This window comes from Epinephelus lanceolatus, chromosome 6 (assembly GCF_041903045.1).
Source record: "Epinephelus lanceolatus isolate andai-2023 chromosome 6, ASM4190304v1, whole genome shotgun sequence".
NCBI classification, from domain to species: Eukaryota; Metazoa; Chordata; class Actinopteri; order Perciformes; family Serranidae; genus Epinephelus; species Epinephelus lanceolatus.
In genome coordinates, this window is record NC_135739.1 from 29,486,383 (window position 1) to 29,508,081 (window position 21,699).

At 38.5% G+C, this 21,699-nt stretch overlaps 1 protein-coding gene across 3 annotated transcripts in view; it reads left to right on the top strand.

Moving 5' to 3' along the window:
• Positions 1-21,699, top strand: part of pde4ba (phosphodiesterase 4B, cAMP-specific a) — a 197,923-nt gene that overhangs the window by 114,604 nt on the left and 61,620 nt on the right. For all 3 annotated transcript variants that reach the window (XM_033621565.2, XM_033621566.2, XM_033621567.2), the window contains 4 exons: positions 10,466-10,660; positions 13,361-13,397; positions 13,681-13,751; positions 18,303-18,355. In XM_033621565.2, coding sequence (XP_033477456.2) covers positions 10,466-10,660; positions 13,361-13,397; positions 13,681-13,751; positions 18,303-18,355 — 356 coding nt within the window. The remainder of the gene's footprint in view (positions 1-10,465; positions 10,661-13,360; positions 13,398-13,680; positions 13,752-18,302; positions 18,356-21,699) is intronic.

The window sequence follows — 21,699 nt, forward strand, 5'->3', positions numbered from 1 at the left end:
CGCCCCACTTGGACTTTCGCCACCTTAACTTTTGTCCTTGTCCTGCCGCGTTTTCCCCCTGACGCTGCTGGGTGCTGTGAAGCTATGACGGCAACTGACCGTGTATCATGCCGATGTTAAAGGATGCATTTTTTCATTCGTATCTCATGCCGCAAGTCATTTCCCAGGTGCCAGATTATGACGACATTGAAGTGAGACTGGGCTCGCTAAACAGTACACTAAAATGTTTCTGAAAACATGTGTGGAGAGAAATAGGCAATGCAGTGACAGAATCTTGATTCATATATGATCAGCGCTCCCTAGTTTGACAGTTTGACTGCAGTTCAAGAAGCGTTTCACATGATTGATAGCTGTGGTAGAGACTCTTTGGCTCTGATTGGTTGCTGCTGCCGCGCCACAGTCTGTCTCATGTACATCTTTCAGAATATTGTGACACTTTTACCAAATATGACAAGTAAGCCCCGTTTCCACCAAACACTTTCAGTATGGTTCCTTTGGAACTAAAAGTAACCCTTCAGACATGGTACCTAGACCCTAGTGTTTCCACTGCAACCAGTACTTTTAAATGTGGGCGGGGTTGTTGTCACTCACTGCTCCGTGCAACACTCACTGTAGGCTATTTCCTCATACTGGTGACACAGATGGAAGTCTGCACCTCATTTATCATCCACAGAACGGGGTTGCATGCTGACATTTTCAGAACAAAATAAACAGGCTGAACTGAACTGAACTGTACTGAATCGTGCTGCTCGGTGGAAACGAGGCTTTAATTATCTTCATAAACGTTACCAACTATAGCTTTGAGTCAAGCGCTGCAAATCACTGGAAGTAGTTCAGATTGCCTTAATGAAACGTGTCTGGTGTTGATTATTTCACACTGATGTAATCAATTTGAGTTTGAGTACTGGCTCAGTATCTTTATATTGCATCATTAAGTGAATCAGCAGCTGAGCAGCTATAAACATTCCCATTGTGAGTAAAGGTAGCCTCACTGATGTGTTCACACTGGATGTAGAAATAGATCAGTGTTTAACAGTGAAGACGTCCGTTAAACATTTAGATATTTTGAGTCCTTGATTGTTAAAGTGTTAGCCTTTGCTCCAGTAGAGTTTTCTGAGATCATGTGTTGGGAAATGTCTGCATGTGCATGTTTAGACTAGCTCGGGTTATTAACTTATTTTTAGATACTGGTGCTACAGATTCATGTAGGGAGATCTTACTGTGATTTTTTTTTGGAGCATAACATTTCAGCTGCTATTTTTGCATGGCCTGATGGGATCGCTCAATCGGCTCATCATCCTTCGGGGGGCATTTCAGAGCTCTGGCACATTTCACCGATCCGGCTGGTTAGACAGAAAGGTCTTTTTAGGATCTGTTGCTTGTCCTGGGGCATCTCTCCGTTTCTCCGCCAGTCCTGTTTGTCTTGGATACATATTGACAAGAACTTGTACCGATGATGTCGTGGAACAGATGTTTTTTATCTTTGATTTTTCAAGGCACACGAATGTTGACATTAGTAGAATTGCTCATGCAATAACAGAGCAAAATCTGATTCAAGTGTTTAAGAAATGATATTTAAACCTTGGCTCACCCTAAGACAAACAGGAGGTGTTACCATGGCACCTCTGTTTGCACAACCAGAGAGACAAATGGTCACTGGTTTCCACTCACCATAACACACAGGAAGGAAGAGATTAATTCAAAGTATAAGAATGCTCTGTCTCCCTGTCTGCGGCACTGTGTGACTCCTTCCTTTCAAAAGCTGTTCCTGCTTAACAGACTGTCAGCTCCTTTTATGCGTTTTAGCTTACTCAGCTGAGCAGTGAGAGGTTTTTATTATGTACGGTATAAGACAATTCAACCATTACAGTAAAATAAAGACATGCTAGTTGATACAGTTTTTATGATTTCCAAGTTAAAATATAGCTTTATGTCACATTCAACTCTTCATTTGTTTTCACATAACAGGTTTTTAGACCTCTTGGTGACATTTAAGCCTTTAAATAAACATATCTCAGTGTGTGCACTGTAGACTTCTCAACATACACATCTATAGATTTATTTTGACCTGCAGACTAAACTTACAAGAATGATCTTACACATTGTGAAGATTGCTGAGGTAAAATTACTTACAAGTAATACTCCACAGTTTTCTTCTGTAGTGTCTTTAAAGTGGCTATCATTGATGTTTTTATAAAAACAATGTATCAAATGATGATGTTTGACCTCAAGGACTTTACACATGACTACTACCTAACTGATTAAGTTGAGACTTAAATTGGACCAAAAACAGCTGCTAAATGTACTTTTGCCCCATGAGTGAGTAAAGGTAAATAAAAGAACAGCTAGAGTAGTCTGGGAAGTTGAGAAAATTACATCACTTTACTGTAATGCAGCCTTTAAAACCAGGAAAAGACAACACTTATATTACAATATCCAAATCTAAGACGATATTTACACTCATATCACGATATCAATATAATATTCATACATTGCCCAGCCCTTACATGACCATAAACTAAATAGATTATGATTGTGGGGCTGTTCGTCAGGCAAAACATTGTATTTAAAGACGTCTTGGATTGGGAAATTAAACAGGTTGAGAAATTAGTCGAGAAAATAGTCAGATAATTGACATTGGAAAAAACTGTTAGTTGCTGCCCTAATGTCGCCATGTTTCAAATGCGATGATAACCCCTGCTCCACAATCCATCTTAGCAATTCTGTACTTTACAGGGTGTAAAATAATGATGATTCCCCACACACCTACAGTCACATGACTCAACACGCAGGATAGTGAGTTATCCCACTCTACCGGTAAATGAGACTGACAGTACTGGCCGGTGACCTGAAACAGCACCATTGTCTCAGAGCTGGGAAGTGGAGTCATTTCCCAGAAGAAAACCCATGTATTATTTGTCGCAAACCTTTCCACTCACCTTCGCTATCTTAACTTTCTGTCACTGGATGTTTTCAGTGCAGTCTCTGCTTTCTGTTACTCTTGGCTGCTTTACAGTAGCTGCTGCCTCATCCCAGTTTCCACCAAATTTTAAATGAAGACTCTTCATATTAAAAAGTTTATGCATGACAGATGTTAGTCTGTGTCAGAGAATTTGGCCCCCAATGTCTGTTTCGTCAGATGTAGATTTAACCACAACAGGTCTAAAGTACAGTTCATGTCTCTTGTAATCAGTGATATATTTCACATTAATATGGATTTGTTTACTGATTTATGTAGTGATTATGTACCAGTTTTAGCTTGTGACATAACTTCAAGTACAAGATAGTTTTTAAAACCTTTTTCTTGAACTTTTTGGTCAGTTTAGTCTCTGCCTTTTGTTACCCATGGCTGCTGTCTCATCCTGAATTCCACCAAATTTTAAAAAGGGCTCTTCATAAGAAAAGATGTTTATGCAGGTCAGATGTTAGTCCATGTCAGAAAATGTGTCCCCTAGTGTCCTCTTTGTCGATTGTAAATTCAGCTACAACTAGGGGTGGGTATCACCAGAAGCTCCATGGTATAATATTGTCACAATACAATATTATTGAGATTTTAATACAGTTTTTTGCGATATACTGAGTATTGCAATGATATATATTGTGATTGATATTCTTTTTCAAACTACAAATAATGTCCCCAAACAAAAACCATGTCAACATCTGTTTGGTCTGATATGTTTTCAGTCTGTTCATCTCACTTTAATCATTTTTATTGCAGCAAAATGAATCTAATACACTGAAAAAGCAACTGATTTTATTAGATAGGTACCAAAAGTTTGATTTGTATCTGCAATATTAATGATTTATATAATAAAAATAATTACTCTGCATCCATGAATTGATGCAATATTGCCAAGCAAAATATTTCAACACTATGCTGTATCAACTTTTTCCCCACTTCTAACGACAACAGGTCTAAACTACGGTTCAGGTCTCTGGGAATCCGTGTTATATTTCACATAAATATGGCTTTGTTTACCGATTTATGTGGTGATTTTGTGCCTTTTTTTTAGCTTGTTAGTTAACTTTAACTACAAGATGTTTCTCTTAAAACCCTTTTTCTTTAACTTTTTAGTCCGCTCGCAGTGAAATGCAGAATCAAATTCAAAATTCTACGTGCTGTATAAACTTTGAAGCACTTAATGGTTTGGCTTCCCAGTAGATTTATTGACATGTTTACTGACTACAATCCAGTATAGTTTCAGGTCAGATGGATATTTTCTAACAGTACCTGAAATATGATTCAGATCTGGTGACGAACGTTACATAGAGTTGTGTCAGGGTTTCTGTAGAAAAGGGCAGGTTAACAAACAGCATAAGAGAATCAAATGCAGATATAGGTAGACTACTTTATGAGTACATTCATCTTCCTTTCTGTTATTGTCAATGTTTTCATGAGCTGAAATGTTGTGGAGCATTGAACTAGTGTTACCACTGCAGATCTAATGAAATGAACAAATAAACAGTTTAGAGAACTTTCCTACATATCTGTCATTAAGCCTGTCATCCTTTGGGCGAGTCCGTCACTCAGTCAGTCTGCTCATCAGCCAGACAGATGCCGCTGGATCATGGGAAAGGAATGTCGTGTCATCCTAGCAAATCATTTTAGGGTCAGAGGGAGCGCTTCCTGATTGCTTTAGTGAAACATAACACTGAAAACATCACTGACTCTCCATATACAGGACCATAATTATTACGATTAGTTGAAAAATGTCCATCCCTGGGGAATCAGTATCCCCAGTATTTCTTTGGAGGTTACACAGACGACATGCCATCTTGTAAAAACATAAACACAACTGTGCGTCATGAAATCCAGTGACGCTTTGGTGCTTTTCATGCTAGGTTGACTGATTATTTCCCCTCTACCTAGGAAGCTCATAATTGCAATAAGGCATTTGGCCTCTTGATCCCTCAGCAGTCCCTGTTCTCACCCTGTCTCTGAACAGACGGCATGCTTCTGGTTGACTGAGTAACCTGACATTTGTATATGTTTAGGTATAGAGAACATATGCGAGATCCAAGTGCCTGACGTCCAAGTTGTTCTGTACATGTACTTGAAAGAGACAGCATGGGATAGTGGTACGAGTAGGGATAGTTTCCCGGACAAATGCACTAATTCACAAAACCACCAGGACATCCCTGTTTCATCGAAGAGAGTCTTTGATCCCGAGGTCTCTCTTTGTCTTGTATTTCGAAGGTTAAATTCTTGGATATCCCTTCTTTGTCTTGTTAAGTAGACCGGGATAAAAACACCGCCACATGATAAATGTTAGTATTTTTTAGCTTTCAACCGCATCTCACAGTCTTGACTCTGTAGAAAGAGATGTGGCTCAGAAAAGCTAGTGAGTGGACCTTTAACTTTAGAGTATTTTCACATATGCTCTTTTTTTCAAAGTTCAAGAACAAACTTGCAAAATCAAATAGTTACACATACTTTGCTCTGTTTTCCATGGTCTGATGGGACTTTGATAGTTAGTTGGGTGCAGTCAGTGCCACCTGGGGACCAAACTAGACGCAGACATTGGCATTAGTCACCAAGACGTCTGTGTTTAAATTTAAAAGGTTGGAGTTTAAAGTGCAGTTCAGGGCAGTTTAGAGACAGCTGCTTTGCAGTCTGACTGTCAACTGGAGCTGTTACTACTGTAGGAGTAATGAAAAGCATTTAAATTTGAGATGCTTCAATATTTACCATATTGTAGTCTAGTAAAGTCAAATGAAAGTACTACATTCAGAACCTTACTTAGTAAAAGTAGAGGAGTAGAATCAGCAAAATGTACAGAGTGTCAAAAGTAAAAGTATACATTATACAGAGATACTGCCTGTGTGATTTATGTAAATCACACATTATATTAATGAATTATTTTTAAAAGCCCTGTTTGTACAGAAGTATTACTTGGGGACCAACGTTGTCTGTGATCTTAATGCCATGCAAATTGGCCATGCCAGTAACTTGTCAAGTAAAAATTCTGCCACAGAAGACCTACTGTATTTTGCCAAACACAGAGTTTGTGTGACAATATTGGTCCTGTGTGATCAACATCTTGGTGATGGGGTCGTATCTAGGTTTTAAGTGTTCTCTGTGCCTCGTTTCCCAGTCGAGAATTATGGAGGCTACATAATCAATGATTGCGAAGTACCTTACAGACACACGACTTTTGGACAATCTGTTATGTCGGTTAAGGGCAGTAACATCTGGAACAACATACCATGTACAATAAGAGAATGCCCTACCTATAGCACCTTTAAGGCCCACCTCAAAAACTGGCTCAAAACAAACCAACACTGTAATCATGGCTAGGCGGACCTCTCGCAGAGCCCGATACATATACGTATGTGCCGTGCTCTGTGACTGTCCGCCATGCTTTGCACTGTCTTTGTCGTTGTTATTGTTGTTGTGCAGTGCATGCCTACATATACGTATGTATGCATGCACTGCACTATACTGCACTGTGATGTATTATCTTTGTGTACCTAAATTGTGAATGGGACTTTTCATCTGCTGTTAAGTATCCGATGTCTTGGTCCACTCTAAGCGGCAGGAGTGGGCCACCACATGTGGATCTATTTAACTATCATGCACTTGCACTTTAACAACTGGCACTTTACAACCGGCACTTTATAGAATCCACACTGCACTTTATGTCTATGTATGAATGGGTATTTTAATGTGAACTCCTTGTGTACTGTTATTATTATTACTCCTTCTTTTTTTCTCGTCTACCTCCTATGTGTCTGTCTGTCTATTACCTGCCAAGGGACTACGGATGTAAATTAGCAGGTTTGCTAACTCCGACACATTTACACGTGTACTCACATACTGATGTTCATTAATGTGTACTGTCCCTTTCAAATAAATAAAGAAAAAAAAAATGAAAGTTTTGACAGCATTTTGGGTGCAGGAGGATCATCTCGCTACGTAGCATGGAGACCTGTTTGCAGAAAAAGCAAGATTAAAACAATCAGAAGAGCAAAATCTCAAAAGATAATGAGATGCGATGAGACGTTTAACATGTGACAGTGTGCTGCATACTCACCTCTGATTGTTAAACTCCCATTTAAAATAAAAATCGAGCTTAACACTATACAGTAGCGCTGTGATGTGTAGAGTGGGGTTACAAATGACTGTGCGCTTCATACCTTGGGGAGAGAGTAGGTAAATTCAAGTAAAATACAGACTTCGCTTATCCTGTGTGAATGGGTCGCATGAAACACAGATGTTGGAGGGTAATTTCTAAATCACATGAGGTTCCCAGGTAATACTAGTCATGAATATGGCTATAGATGCATTCATGTGGGAGTCAACTGTGAATACTTTATATACTGTTGGAAAGCTTAACCTACAATAAGGCCTCATATTTTGTATGTCAGATCTTATTCTCAATATTTCCCTCTGAGATGAATCATAGTAGAAGTAGCAGAAACAAGAAATACCCAAGTAAAGTTCAAGTACCCAAACTGTACTGAAGTGCATTACTACTTTACCCTGCTTCACATGGTTTGTTTTCGGCTACCTGACCTGTCAGAGCAGGCTGGACGCTTGTCATATGCACCATGTTACTAATGTCATGTGTTGTACTACTGCCAGACAAACACATCCGCTGTGATCTGACAATGAGCTGAGTCACATCCTCATGAGAATGTCTTTACAGTCATGTATGTCATGTGAGACGGTTGCAGCCAAGATACAGTTATGATGGCGTTTTATGCTGAGAAGCCAAACAGAAAGAACAAAGAGGCTGATGATGTGTGTTATGTAAGTAATAACACACAATGAGATGTCCAAGTGTAAGAATGAGAGAGGTAATACTACGTCAATCTATTGTTCTTTAACAGGACAACCTTAAGTGCCCTGTGTGCATATTATGCTAATACCTGTATAAAGGTCACCTAACATGGGGATTCAGGAAAGTCAGCAAATGAAGAATTGGTGTACTTCTTAGTTTGACATGCTGGACTAAGTGTGGTTGACTCTGCTGGGTGACTGCACAGTATATCATCTTCATCTGCAAAGTTGATGTGAAGCTCTCCAGCTTTTAGAACACAAGAGAGAAAAATGGGGACAGTTGTGAGATGTGTGTGTGTGTTGTGGTGGATGAGTAGACTCGCCCGCACTGGCTCCAGAATTAGTCGTCTTCGCACGTGATCACAGCACACAAAGCCAGTGGATTGACCCGAGGGCAGAGCAGCCAGGCATTCAATGCATGGTGGGTAGCGCAGGCACGCACGTGTATGCATGTATAAGACATGCACGCTTTTAATTTACCTCTCAATCTTTGTTTTATAGCATTTAGTGCATCATTATGACGCATTTAGAAACTTATATAGAAAGTTAAACAGGGAACTCTGAATAACAAACTTTGCACTAAGTACGACGTCATAACTCACAGAAAAAAAGGACATTAGCTGTTCCTCTTCCTCAGGCAGCAAAACCAAGCTGTCTCACTCGCATATGCTTTTAACAAACACATGACCCGGATCACACAGTGACTCCAGTTTTAGCCTCTTTTCATCACTCCCTGATCAATCTGATCATTTCATTTTCTACACACAAGGTCTCAAGGTCAGCAGTTGTTCTTAGGGGTCAGTAGTTGTTAATGCTTCTCCACTGTGAGGAGCCTCTAGGTTTCAGAGAAGAGTGTTCTGGCTGTGTCAAGGTCAGGTCTGAAATCTAAAGGTGACCCTGTTTTTACTGTGGCTGCTCCTCGACTTTGTATCAGCCTCCCACGTCATCTGATAAGAGCCAAATCTGTGCTTGTTTTTAAAAAGCACCTTCAAACTACTGTAACTTGTATTCTTTTGTATTAATTTTTATGCATTTTGAGACACTTTCTTTTGTGTTCCTGTCTTTTCTCCCTTGTGGAAATTATTTTAAACTGACTGTCTCATTTTACACATAGAGCTTTTACCTCTGATGTCAAACATGTAATTTACTTTTGTTTCAGCTTCCCATCATTTGTGTAAAAAAAAAAGACTCAGTTTCCCACTTTCCCTGGGGTTAAAAAAACCCCATAACACATTCCACCCATCCAGTCCCATGTGTCCTACAAATGGTTTTAAAGAAAGCATAATGTTAAGAGTTATTACTTATGATGAACAAAAGCACACCACCCATGTGCAGCAGCAGCAGCCTGTTCATTAGAGCTTTCACATCTACACATTGTCCGGATAGGTCTTTGTGCATATGTGAACTGATGCATTTCCACATATATATTTTATTCCTATATTTCACTATAATAAACAGAAGAGGAGCTGGGTAGGAGCAGTAAAGATCCCCTCCAGACATGTTTCATAAAAAATACTATGCTTGGAATATATAAAAAATCTGGAATTTACAAATATGCAAATATTGTTAAAAAAAAAGTTGCAATATTCATGTGCTTAAATTTTTAGATTTTCACATCACACTTGTGTAAGTTGCACACAAGCCCTTATGAGGCTTTCAAGCTAGTTGTGATGTCACAAAATCATGTTTCAAACTCGGATTTAAGACACATTCCCTCTGCAGCAGATGGATGTGAAAACAGCTTTCGACTAAACTCTGCGTGTTCATCGTTCTGCACTGTGAAGGTCAAACATTAAAATGAGCAAAACACATTTTTGGGGTAGAGGGGGACTTTTAAGTTTGTAGTGTAACCAGCACCCTCTCTGCTGGTTTGTGTTTACTATACAGAAGGGGAAGTCATGGTCATCGAGGCAGAACAAAGAGATAAAAGAGAGTGCCTTGCAAAAAGTCCAACTCCAGCAGAAAATGTCATACACACAACATATCTGACATGCACAGTTTGTTTGATCTCTGCAAAGATGCACCACAGACATAAAAAAAAGTCTGTCTAGTGATGTTCCCTCTTCTCTTCTCTGATGATGTCTCCTTCCCCCATTCCTCCACGTTCCACATTGTCCTCCTCATGAATGTCAGAGCCTCACTAATTTCCACCAGTGAATGAACACTGTGCACTGCAGCATGTCACTCTGCCCTTTCTTGCCCAGTCATGTCAAGTCCATTCATGTGCGTGATCGTCCACTGTACATAATTATGTGTAAGAGTGAGTGACTGCAGCTCATCTCTTAAGGGGATGTTGATTGTGCACACGTGAGAGGATTTCTCTTTGAATCACATCATGCTCAGTGATTTAAAGAGCGTTCACTAATGAAAACGAAACACAAGAGACAGACTTTATCTTGTTTATATGATTTGTTGAAGGTCATAAAGGAGTGTTTCATGGCAATCTCAAAGTTTCGTTGACTTACTTATGACCTTATCAGGGTACCTACCTTATCAGTTGTGTTTCTAATGCTGCCAGAAAACCTACACTACGTTGTCTTGGATCTTTAATCCAGCCCCAGACTTTTCCTATCCCGATTTTTTAAAATGTCTTTCTGCTTTATTGCTCTACGCTTAACCTAACTGAAAAAAAAAAAAAAAAAATCTGCAATTAAACGTAACTCCCTGTGTATCTGTTTTCAGTTTCGATGTGGAGAATGGCCCCTCTGCCAGCTGCAGCCCTCTGGACCCTCAGGCCTCCCCCGGCTCTGGTCTGGTCCTTCACACTAACTTCCCTGGTCACAATCAGCGCAGAGAGTCCTTCCTGTACCGCTCGGACAGCGACTATGATCTGTCACCCAAGTCCATGTCACGAAACTCCTCCATCGCCTCTGAACTGTAAATATAAAACACACGCATATACACACAGCATGCACACAAAGCATAAGCATGGACACGCCAGAGTTGGAGGTGGCAAGCAGGGTTACAATTACACATCGCTAGGAAGATGCACATTCACATAATGTATATGCAGTATATAGATGTTATTGTGCTTTTCATAATTGTAGTTTAGTAGTTTTGTAGTTTTCATTCCCTTAATAGATGGGTCAAGTTTGAACTTTTTTATCATTATTTATATCATTTATAAGTTAAAATAAGGGATACAATATAATAAATATTAAATAAAGTTGTATGAATTAGACAGTAATTGCACTGAATAAACAGGAATATATAATATAAACATATATATTAAAACGTACAGAGGTGTTAATAGTTGTAAAACACAGAGTAAAAGTATATAAAAAGTAAAGTGACATTATAATATTAAAATTTGGATGTAGGAGGAAGCTGTCTCTGAGTCTGGTGGTGTGGGAAAGTCTGTTAGACGGCAGCAGGCAGAACAGTTTGTGGCCGGTGTGGTCGGGGTCCCTGTTGGTCTTCCTATACAGCTGGGTCTAGAGGTCCTGAAAGGATGGAGGCTCCATCCTGGTGAAGCGCTGTGCAGTTTTCACCACCCTCTGTAAAGCTGTTCTCTGTAAAGGTCATTCCTGTTATGCAGCAACATTTCTGTCCCCATGAATTAATTCCTTATATTTTCTTTAAATCACATGACTTCAATTACAGATTCTTTGTCACATAAACACAGAATAATGCACATTACTTTTTTTTTTTTTTACTTTACTGAGCTTTTCTTGGTATGTGCGCTTGATTTTACGATGTCCCGCTGCAAAGTAATCAACTTTTATAAGAACTTTAAACCACAAGAATCTGAAATACTTAAAATATTCTTTAATTGCTTTATTGGTCATGTTAAACTCTCTCTTTCCAAAACTGTATCTCCACTGCGACCACTGTCTGGAAATGAATACTGAACTTAAAGACACTTGTAACTCAAAGTTTTCCCCTCTGTTAGGTCTACAAACCAAAAATAATCTAATCCACCCATAAGGTTTATTATTTGAGTGCCTGAGAATGGTCAGTGTGTTTTTTCTGATAGTTAAACATGTCACCTACAACTCAGAAAACATGAAAAATCAATATTTTGTCTCCTAAAGTTATGAGGCTGAAATGTTGCTGTATCACAGGAACGACCCAGACACCTGATACACTGAAACAGTGAAGAGGAAATTTAAATTTATGAAGAATTTGCAGTAAAATATAAATATAAATATAAATATAAATGAGGTGCTAGAGAAAAAAAGCTCTTTTTTTTAGACACATATGTTTAGAAATAGATTCACTGATTGACTTTCTCACTCATTTATTTATTCATGTTTCTGTCAGAAGTTTTGAGTGTGTTTCTGGTTCATACAGTGAACCAGAAACAGTCACTCGTCTCCTCACCTCGGTAACATTATACTGAGTCCTATGTGATACTGTGTCAAAGCACACTGACATAATAATCAGTCTAATTAAAAAGACGATAGAACATTTGTATTTCTTGAATTCTACTAAAGTGGAGATGCGCTAATATTGTAGACATTACTTCACAGATGACTCAATGGATGGAAGAGATATTGGTCCGCAATATTGAAAATTATATGCTGAAACTTATTTTCTACAACAGTATTTTAACTCCAATTCTTTTTTCCCAGACTGTGAACTGAGTCTTAAGTAAATTAAATTAATTGATTGATTGAGAAGTATTAGGACGGAGTGATACGGGTTGTGCTGCTACCCAAATATTAACAAGAATATTTTCTTACATTAATATGCCTGGAGTCATGAATTCAAAACAATTGTGTAACTCAAAAACATATTATCATATAATTACTTAAGTTTATTGTTGAAAGTGTTTTTAGCATATGTTTGAAGTATTTGTAATATGTAATGAATGTATGTTATATGTTTTATGTTCAAGTCTGTGGGTTCTGTGTTTCCTCTCACTCTAAGAATAATTTTCCCCCAGGTGACAATAAAGTTAAAGGTATAAGTTTACAAACAATAGTATTGAATTATCAGCAGCCCTACTTAAAATCAATTCAAGTTGAATAAAGCTTAGATATAAAGCAGGACTTTTGCCAGAATGAACAGATTTTTATCGACTGCAGCCACAGTTCTGATGCTGCTCCACCATTAAACTACATCACTGGATGTACAGCAGGCTTCTGTTGAGGCTCTGCTGCTGCTCTGCCCCCCAGTGGAAGATATATAGTGATATATAATGTCCACTACATGACTCCAGATGTTGCATACTGTAACATGATAATGATTTGAAACCCGCAAAGGAGTTATTCAACATTTTGCCCTGTCTCAGCTTACAAAAATAGGCCACCGTTAGAGCTAAGTTCCTTACAAGGTTACATCCAGTCGGAACAGACCACTCCTGTCTTTGACCCATGACCGTCCTCCATTCTCTCCTTTCCCTCTTTGGACTCTTTCAGTTAATTATAGTAATTAGGCTGGCAGGGTCACAGTCGTCACTGCTTACTGTCCTTGCTTAACATCTTGCTTTTAACCACCATGACCATGCAGGCAGAAAGCACTTAAGCATATGAGCTTTATGTAACAGCAAGAACCTGACATGCGGTGTGCATCGTATTTGAGGAAGTTTCTCACCCCTTCTCTCTTTGTGTGTGTGTGTGTGTGTGTTCGCAGACACGGTGATGACCTGATCGTAACGCCTTTTGCTCAGGTAAATATCCCACTGTCTATCCCTAAAAGAGTTTGATATCAGCACTAATTTGCCAGCAGTTGTCAACACTGATAAAGCAAAATGTAAAAACAATATCAGTGTCTAAGTTCAAACAAACATGTCTTGTATGAATGGATCATTTTCTGATTACTTCTATATGATTCCAGATTTATTAATTCTGTGTTTCAACCAAGCAGACACAAAATAACCACACTGTTAAGAGGGTTTTAAATACACGTGGTACAAAGGATCTTAACGATGATCTCTTTGTCTTCCTTTCTAGGTTCTGGCAAGCCTTCGAAGTGTGAGGAATAACTTCACCGTACTGACCAATGTCCAGTGTGCCTCCAGCAAGTAAGCACTAATGAATTGCTGCCATCAATCAAACATGTTTTTATGTGGCTTTTTTTTGGGTTACTTGACTGACCTGCTGTGACTCTGACAACTTCAGAGAAATACTTGTGGCAGACTCTTAAGGAGCCACTTGAGGGTAAAATATGATCTCTGTATTTTATTATAAGCCATCATTGGGACCATAAAAGAGAGCTACAAATCAAGTTGCAGTCCACTTAGACTCTCTCGGGATTCGTTTTCCATATTCTTTTGAGGGCAAAATAAAAAAAAAAATGACTGAAGTAAAATAAATGTTTTGCAATTAATCTTGTGGGAGTGAAAATACATAAAATTTATCCTCCTCACGGATTTTTAAATCACAAAAGAAGTCAAAGGCTGATCACTCATGTAGTTGACATGCACACTCAGAGTGCAGTTTCATTATTTCACCACAAGGTGGACGTATTGAGCTGTACACAGACACCAAGCTGTTGCCACCACTTAAAGTTTAGTGGCTGAAACAAACTCAGCACATGCCATCAGCACATACACAGAGACACACAATGCAGATTTCTATCTGTGGGGTCTAAAACATGTTAGAGTGGAGACTCAATAACAAACTGAACATTATTTAATATAACATTAAATGAATGATAAATTAGAAATATGGATTGAGGTGTTTTAAGAATGTAAAAAAAAGGGCCCATTTGCACATTGGTAAATTATAGTTTAAATAAAGATATTGAGAAACCTTTTATTGCCACAGACTTTCATTTTTTTTAATCATTTGATTTTTAATTAAAGCCCATTGTCTTAAGCCATTTAGCACTTAAAGTGGGTTTCTAATTTTAGATCCATCCCTCCTCTTTTGTCTCTTGAGAAACATGAAAATAGTTTCCTTCAGTGCATCAGTCAATTAAAATGCTCTTTCAGAGATTGATCTGTTGTGGCGAGGCACAGACACAAAAACACTCCCACAGATACTCGCACAGATGGAATGCCTCATTGGTATGCGTTTAAAGTATTTGTTGTCCCCACTGCATTTATTCTGCGCCGCTTCAGTGGCCAGCGAATCATATTTGTGTCTCACAAATAATGAAGTACAATTTGGAAATAGATGACAAAAGCCTGTCACGACAGAAACACACAGAAAACCTGATACTATGGTTTGGATCTTTATATAGTGTATCTGAAAAGAAAACTAAACCAGAATTTAATTCCAGGAGTAAAAAGCCCATGTGTGATTCAAGACATGTTGTATACTATTTTCTCAATTAATCTATTAATCATTCATAGTTTAGTTCAGTCATCAAGTAATAAAGTAATGAAAAAATGCCCATTACAATTTCCTAAAGCTAATGTGTCATCTTCAAATTGCTTGTTTCATGTGTCAGCTATTTAAACCCAAAGATATGCAGTTTAAAATAATGTGACGCATAGAAATCAGCAAAGCGAGAAGCTGAAACAGTGGAGTGTTTGGTATTTTTGCTTGACAAATTACCTTAATGATTGTTGGATTATCAAAAGAGCTGCTGATGAATTTTCTGTTCAATTAATCGACAAAACCTTTAAGCAATTCTTTAAATCTGCATCTGCAGTCAGCATCACGCATCACCATGGAGGTGACGCGTGATGCTGACTGCAGATGCTGATACTCTGGAAACATCTATGTAGGGCACCTTTCCCTTTATTCTTCAGGCTCGTGTGTGTGTGTGTGTATCAGTTTCTAAAGATGCTAAGAGCGCTCTCCCTATCCACAGGATTTATTAACCCTCAGTTTGCTGTATTGAATACCTACAGCCTGACTGACCTACATTCGGCTCTGACTCCCACACACAGACGAGAGCAGAGACTAAAACGCACGCACGTGTACAGGCATGGACCAGCATGTTAATGCACAGGCAGCCGATCTATGACTATGTTTAAATTCACACTAATATTCCACTAGTATTCTGAATATGACGATATTCTTATTTTGATACTGGGCATATAAACAGTGTATGAATGTAGCATTTTCATCATTCATCATGAGGACATATGCTGGTATTATCTGGGTCTTTATAGCATTATTTGAACATGTCTACAGCGCATTTGGAATATGCATTTCATTTGGGGTTTTAACCGCAGTTTGCGTCACACAGCCTTTTGTCTGTTTACAGTTAGCCCTGTGCATTGTTATGGATATATTGTAAACAAACCAACTTGCCAACAGTTAACAAGGCTGTGTGGTAGAGATGCACGCCTAAAAGTAAGTCCCACATTTCTGGTTGTAAGGAGAAACACACCTACTTTAATTCTAATTATAAAATTTGGATACCAACAGGTTTTTCGCTGCGCACATTTTGTGACGCCAACCTTTTCAAGGAGGTAGTTGGAGGAGTGAAAGATGGAGGCTGTGTTTGTACGGTCCAACAAGTCCGCTGCTGGTGGGAAACTTTGGAAAATCGAATTTTAATGCAAAAAAACCCAAAATGACAAGCAGCTTCAGCCATTCCACTTGTCCATATTTTGATGTGATAAACAACATGTTAGGGCACATTAATTGCGATATTCAAGACTGCATGTAAATGGGAATATTCATTTTCATTAGCCACATACACAGCTTAGAATGAATATTGTTTTTTTTTCAGTATTTTGTGCATGTAAACGTAGTCACTGAGTCTCTGCTGAAAGGAAATGTATCAGTACACTGTCAGCTGTCCGCTCTCCAGCTGTCACTCTCAGAAGTGAGGATGCTGAGCTCAGCGTCTGGATACATATAGAGTGAGGATGAACTGTTTGACTGCCTACTATAGTCTTACTGATGAGGATATATGACTGGAACACGGGGAACCCCTTATTAAAGGAACAGTGTGTACGATTTATTGGGGATTTAGTGACATCTAGTGGTGAGGATTGCAGATTGCAACCAGCTGAAACTTCTCCCAGTTAAAACTTTTTCAGTGTTCATTGTTCAGGAGTTTTTACTGGGAGCCAAATTATCAGCAGAGGTCTCCTCCTGTCTAAAACAAACAGATGAGTTGATTTAAACCAGTAAAAACACTGAATAAACCAGTTTCATATTACATATCAGTGTTTTTCTCAGATGCTTTTCAGCATGGAGACGGGCCATAAGCCTAGTACCCGCTAATCTGTGCTCACCTATTTTCTCTGATAACTTAAGATCCAGACGTTCTTGAGGTTTTTATGGGAGCCAAATTATCCACAAATGTCTCTTCCTCTCTAAAACAAACAGACCTCATTATCTAAAGCAGTAAAAACACTGAATAAAGCAGTTTCATGTTAATAATAAGTGTTTTTCCGATGCTCTCGTCGTGGAGTGGCTTCTAACTGTTTGTGGCCAACGTGAAAACACAAATGGTCCTATCTAGAGCCAGTGTTTGGTTTGTCCGTTCTGGGCTACTGTAAAAACATAGCAGTGCATCATGGCAACTAAAGTAAACTAAAACTAAAACACAACAGTTCAATTCAAATGTTAGAAAATACTTGTTGAAAACATGAAAAGACTCAGAATTTTGTTGTACTGAACTGTGGAGTTGGACCCTTAAACTATTTCTGATCATTTCTGTGTCCAGGATTTTTTGGGTTGGCCTAAATGCCTGCTTGACAACGCACTGGAGCCCTCCTGAACATAACCACCCCCCCCACTTACTACTGACATTACAGCGCATACTATCAGTCATATAGACACAAGCTAAACAGCATCACTAATGTACATTTCAGGCTTTCTGGCCGAATCGGCTACCTGGTCCGCCGGCAGTTACTGCTCACTGCTGTGGGTCTGTGTGCTTTGTGCTAATGTTAGCTGCTGAACGATAGACTATAGCCACTGAGTAGCTCTTGTACTTTAGTTCAGAGTGTGTGTGTGTGTGTGTGTGTGTGTGTGTGTGCTGTGCTGTGCTGCTGACTTAGCTGCTAAGGAGAGTCTGTTGCTGCACGGCAGCTCGTGCTTCGGGTCAGGGGTTGTGTATGTTACTGTGCCACTGGGTTAGCTGCTAAGGAGAACCTGTAGCTGTGCGTTGGCTTGTTCTTTGGCTTGGTGTGGTTTTATCCACCACTATCTCTCACCATCGCCCTCAGAACTCACACCAAAACCGAAGTAGTTTCGAACACAAGACCTGTAGGTTATCAGAGGATGGCATGTTGCCTGTTGTGGGCCTCCTTGATGAGCATAGTGGCTTTGTAATAAGATAGCTCAATGAATCGTTTGGCTTGTAATGCGTACCAAACCAAAAGCCTCATACCAAAAGGTTCAAAAAGAGTATGCATATTGTCACTCCCTTATTATATTTCATTTTATATTTCTACTTCTAGCTTCATACTGTATTTATTGCGCATATATGAAAGCGGCATCAGTTTTCTTTTCTAACTGTCTGCAAGAAAGTGAATCATGGCATTCACAAAAATGTTGTCCCTTTAACCAAATGTCTGACCTTTTAAGCTTTTATCTTATTGCATGTATATGTTATTTATTATTTGGTTGAACTATTTAAAGATGAAAATATACAGTGTATTTTTTTTATTATTATGCAACATCTAATGTCATTCTTTTTTCTGTCGTTCTTCTTTCAGAAGGTCTCCTGCAGCGACCACTCAGCCTCCAATCACCAGAGTTTGTCTCCCAGGTAAGAGGCTCAGAGAAATATCCCGAACGTGTCTTTATCTTGTTTATATCTGGCGTTAGCATTTTTCTGCCACTATGTTTCCTACTCCCGCCCCCCTCCTCGCCTCTCTGCTTTGTCTCGTCCTTTACTCATGTACGTGACGACTTTCACTATTTTTCACCATCTGTCTTCAGCTCTAACGTTGTAGTCCAGACCATTTTGTCATCAAGCTCATTAACCATGTTCAAACACAACCGACGTGGTGTTCTAGACGCACACACACAGTATGGTCTATTAAAGCAGCTCAATCACAGATAACAGCAAACCCCCCTTTTTCTCTCATCACGTTAGATTTTAAACAGCTGTGTGTGTGTGTGTGTGTGCATGTACACGTCAACGCCAGTAAGAGACAGTGTGTGAGTATGTTCATGAGCACTATACATGAATGTGTGTGTGTGTGTGTGTGTGTGTGTGTGTGTACAGTATGCGTGTGCATGTACACATCAACGCCAGTAAGAGGCAGTGTGTGAGTATGTGAGTGTGTTCATGAACACTTTACATGAATGTGTGTGTGTTGCTTGTGAATGTTTTTCCTTTTTGAATTTCTCTGTCTGATACTGGGATCAGCGTCTGCTCACCAGCTCAGCCAAGGCCATTTGTTACACACTTAGACTCACAACACAAACACACACACACAGAGCAACAGAGGAAAGGTGGTTTTATACACACTTTATGCATTTCAGTGTATATTCACAAATGCTTTTTTTGGTGAATTCGTAATGTGCTTGGGGGGGCTTGTATTTCTATCTTTATGAGGACCAATTAAGTTTCAAACTGTCGTAGTGAGGACATTTCTGCATTGTGAGGACCGGTGCAGTTGGCCTCAGAATTTTTACCTGTATCTGCAGCTTCACTTGGCTTTATGGAGCTTTATAGTGAATTTAAATTGTTGTTTAGCGGTCTGGTGACAACTAACTGTTTTGTTTCAGTCTCACCGCTCTCATAGCGCTGTCTTCAACCACAGTAGTCGACTGTTATCAGTGGAAAAAGTTCTAAAAACCTATCATACAATACCTGCTCATAACCAAACAGCAGACAGACACAGCTGGCAGCTCGGTAGTGAACACAGAGGACAATTTAGAAGCTAAAAAGACCAAAAATAGATCTAAAACAGTGAATATCAGACTTGTATTTGTCAGGTGGCCAGACACACAAATGTTGCTCTGTAACTCCTGGAGGTTTAAATAAGGTACTGCTTGTTAAAAGGATCACGTATAAACCTAAAAGGGGATGGCATGTGAGTGTTCACAACTTGTTTTATCCCAAGTATAGTTTTATAGTTTTATCTTTTTCTCTTTCTTCCTTTCTGGCAGTAGGCTGATTATCTTTTTCTAGTGCCGATGAAATATATATCTATATATATATATCTATATATGTATATATATATATATATATATATATATCTATATCTATATATATATATATATATATATCTATATATATATATATATAGATGTATATATAGATATATACACACATATATAGATATATACACACATATATAGATATATACACACACATATATATATATATATATAACAGGTCTTTGATGCCTTCACCTATAGTATATCAGTGGCTGTGGTCACCTCTATCAAGAATATTGTAATCTGATGGAAAAACCTTTCATGGCATGAAAATTTACTGTAAGTCTAGAGAGATATCTCAGATCACTCTTTTCCTCGTACCACTCTTTGTATTATTCTTTAGTTAATCTGAGAGGCACTGATAATAAATATCATCAGTTGATGAAAAGGATAAAATGATCAAACTTTTAACCTCACATCTGTAGGCAGATGTTCCCACACTCTAGGCAGAACATTGAAAACACCGACATGTGTTGCTGTGTAAAAAGAGACCGAGGTGAGCAACAATGAAACTGAGAATAGTGAGTGTAGTTAACCATCAAATAACCAACATGTTTTACATGAAACCAACTGGGGTCAGATATGACATTAAGGTAGAACTACTGACAATGAAGTTTCACTTCATCAATGATAACAACATTTTTTTGTTTTCATTTCAAAACACAAGCTTTGCCGACCAAAGTCTTGTTTTATGATTTTATTTTTGGCTTGTTGTTATTGCAGAAATGTATGAAATCATGTTGTATAAAAAGAAGCAGCACGTTAAGTGGAAGTCTATGTTTATACTGTATTTATGTGCGTTGTGGATATAAGCATTTATTAAAACATTAACGCATGTGTAAGGGAGCATTTCAGTGTTCGACGGTATTTAAGTTTTTGCTTTGTGCAATTTTGCAACAGCAGATTAGTAAGATGTTTCGAATGAGTGTTTATCATGGCATATATGCATCAGTGTGAGTAATGTGAGTGTGTGTGTGAGTGTGTTTGTGTGTGTATATGTGTGTATGTAGTGGGGAGGTGTTCCTGTGGCTCTGATTGACGTCAGCATGCCTGTATGTGGCTTCTGTTGACTTCCTGCCAAAGCAGATGGACTGAGTTTTCACTTCCTCCTTCAGAACCGCAGCTCATCAGGTGCTCTGAGTGTGTGTGCGTGTGTGTTAAAGAGTTTGGGAAACAGTGTGTGTGTATCTGGTAAACCAGCTTAATAACGTGCATCAGGACCTTTCTATGTAAGGGAAAATAAAGTTGTCACCACATTATGTCTTAAAATAAACTTTATGCTCTTTGATATTTTCACAAAGTTTAAGTGCTACTGACTGCAGGGACTCTGCAAGTACACACGTCACCTCCTTATCTATGTGCAAACATTTGATCAACTTCCTCTATGTGCAAAACCTGGCTCAACATTGACATTAAATTAGTGTACAATATTCTAAAGCACAAAGCTGACATTCTATCTTCTTTTATATTATCAAATAATGCAAAGCCACAGCCTGATATCTTATTTCTCACTGTTGCTCACAAAACTCGTAAGAACACGTGAAAAACCTGCTGTAGCATTTAGATGTTATGTTCTTTCATTACGATAAGAATAACCAGGGTAGCTGTGCTTCCTCCTTTCTTATTAATGTAAAAAAAAGCAACTTCAAAGACACAGTATGAAGAAAAAATAGTTTAATTTTTATATTTTTCCATAGTTTAATTTTCAAATGACAAAGCCTTAAAGTTTGCTCTTATTGTGTTGTTTATGGTTTTTCATATTGTTATTGTATTGTTAAGTTTTTGTGAAACTATACATGCAGTAATTAATCTACATTAGAAATGAAACAATTGAATTATTGGCCAGTAAACAGAAAATCTGTATTCACTCTGTTAATTGATTAATTGTTAAAGTCATTTTTTTATTGCCAAACTGCCAAACATTTAATCTACATTGTGAGA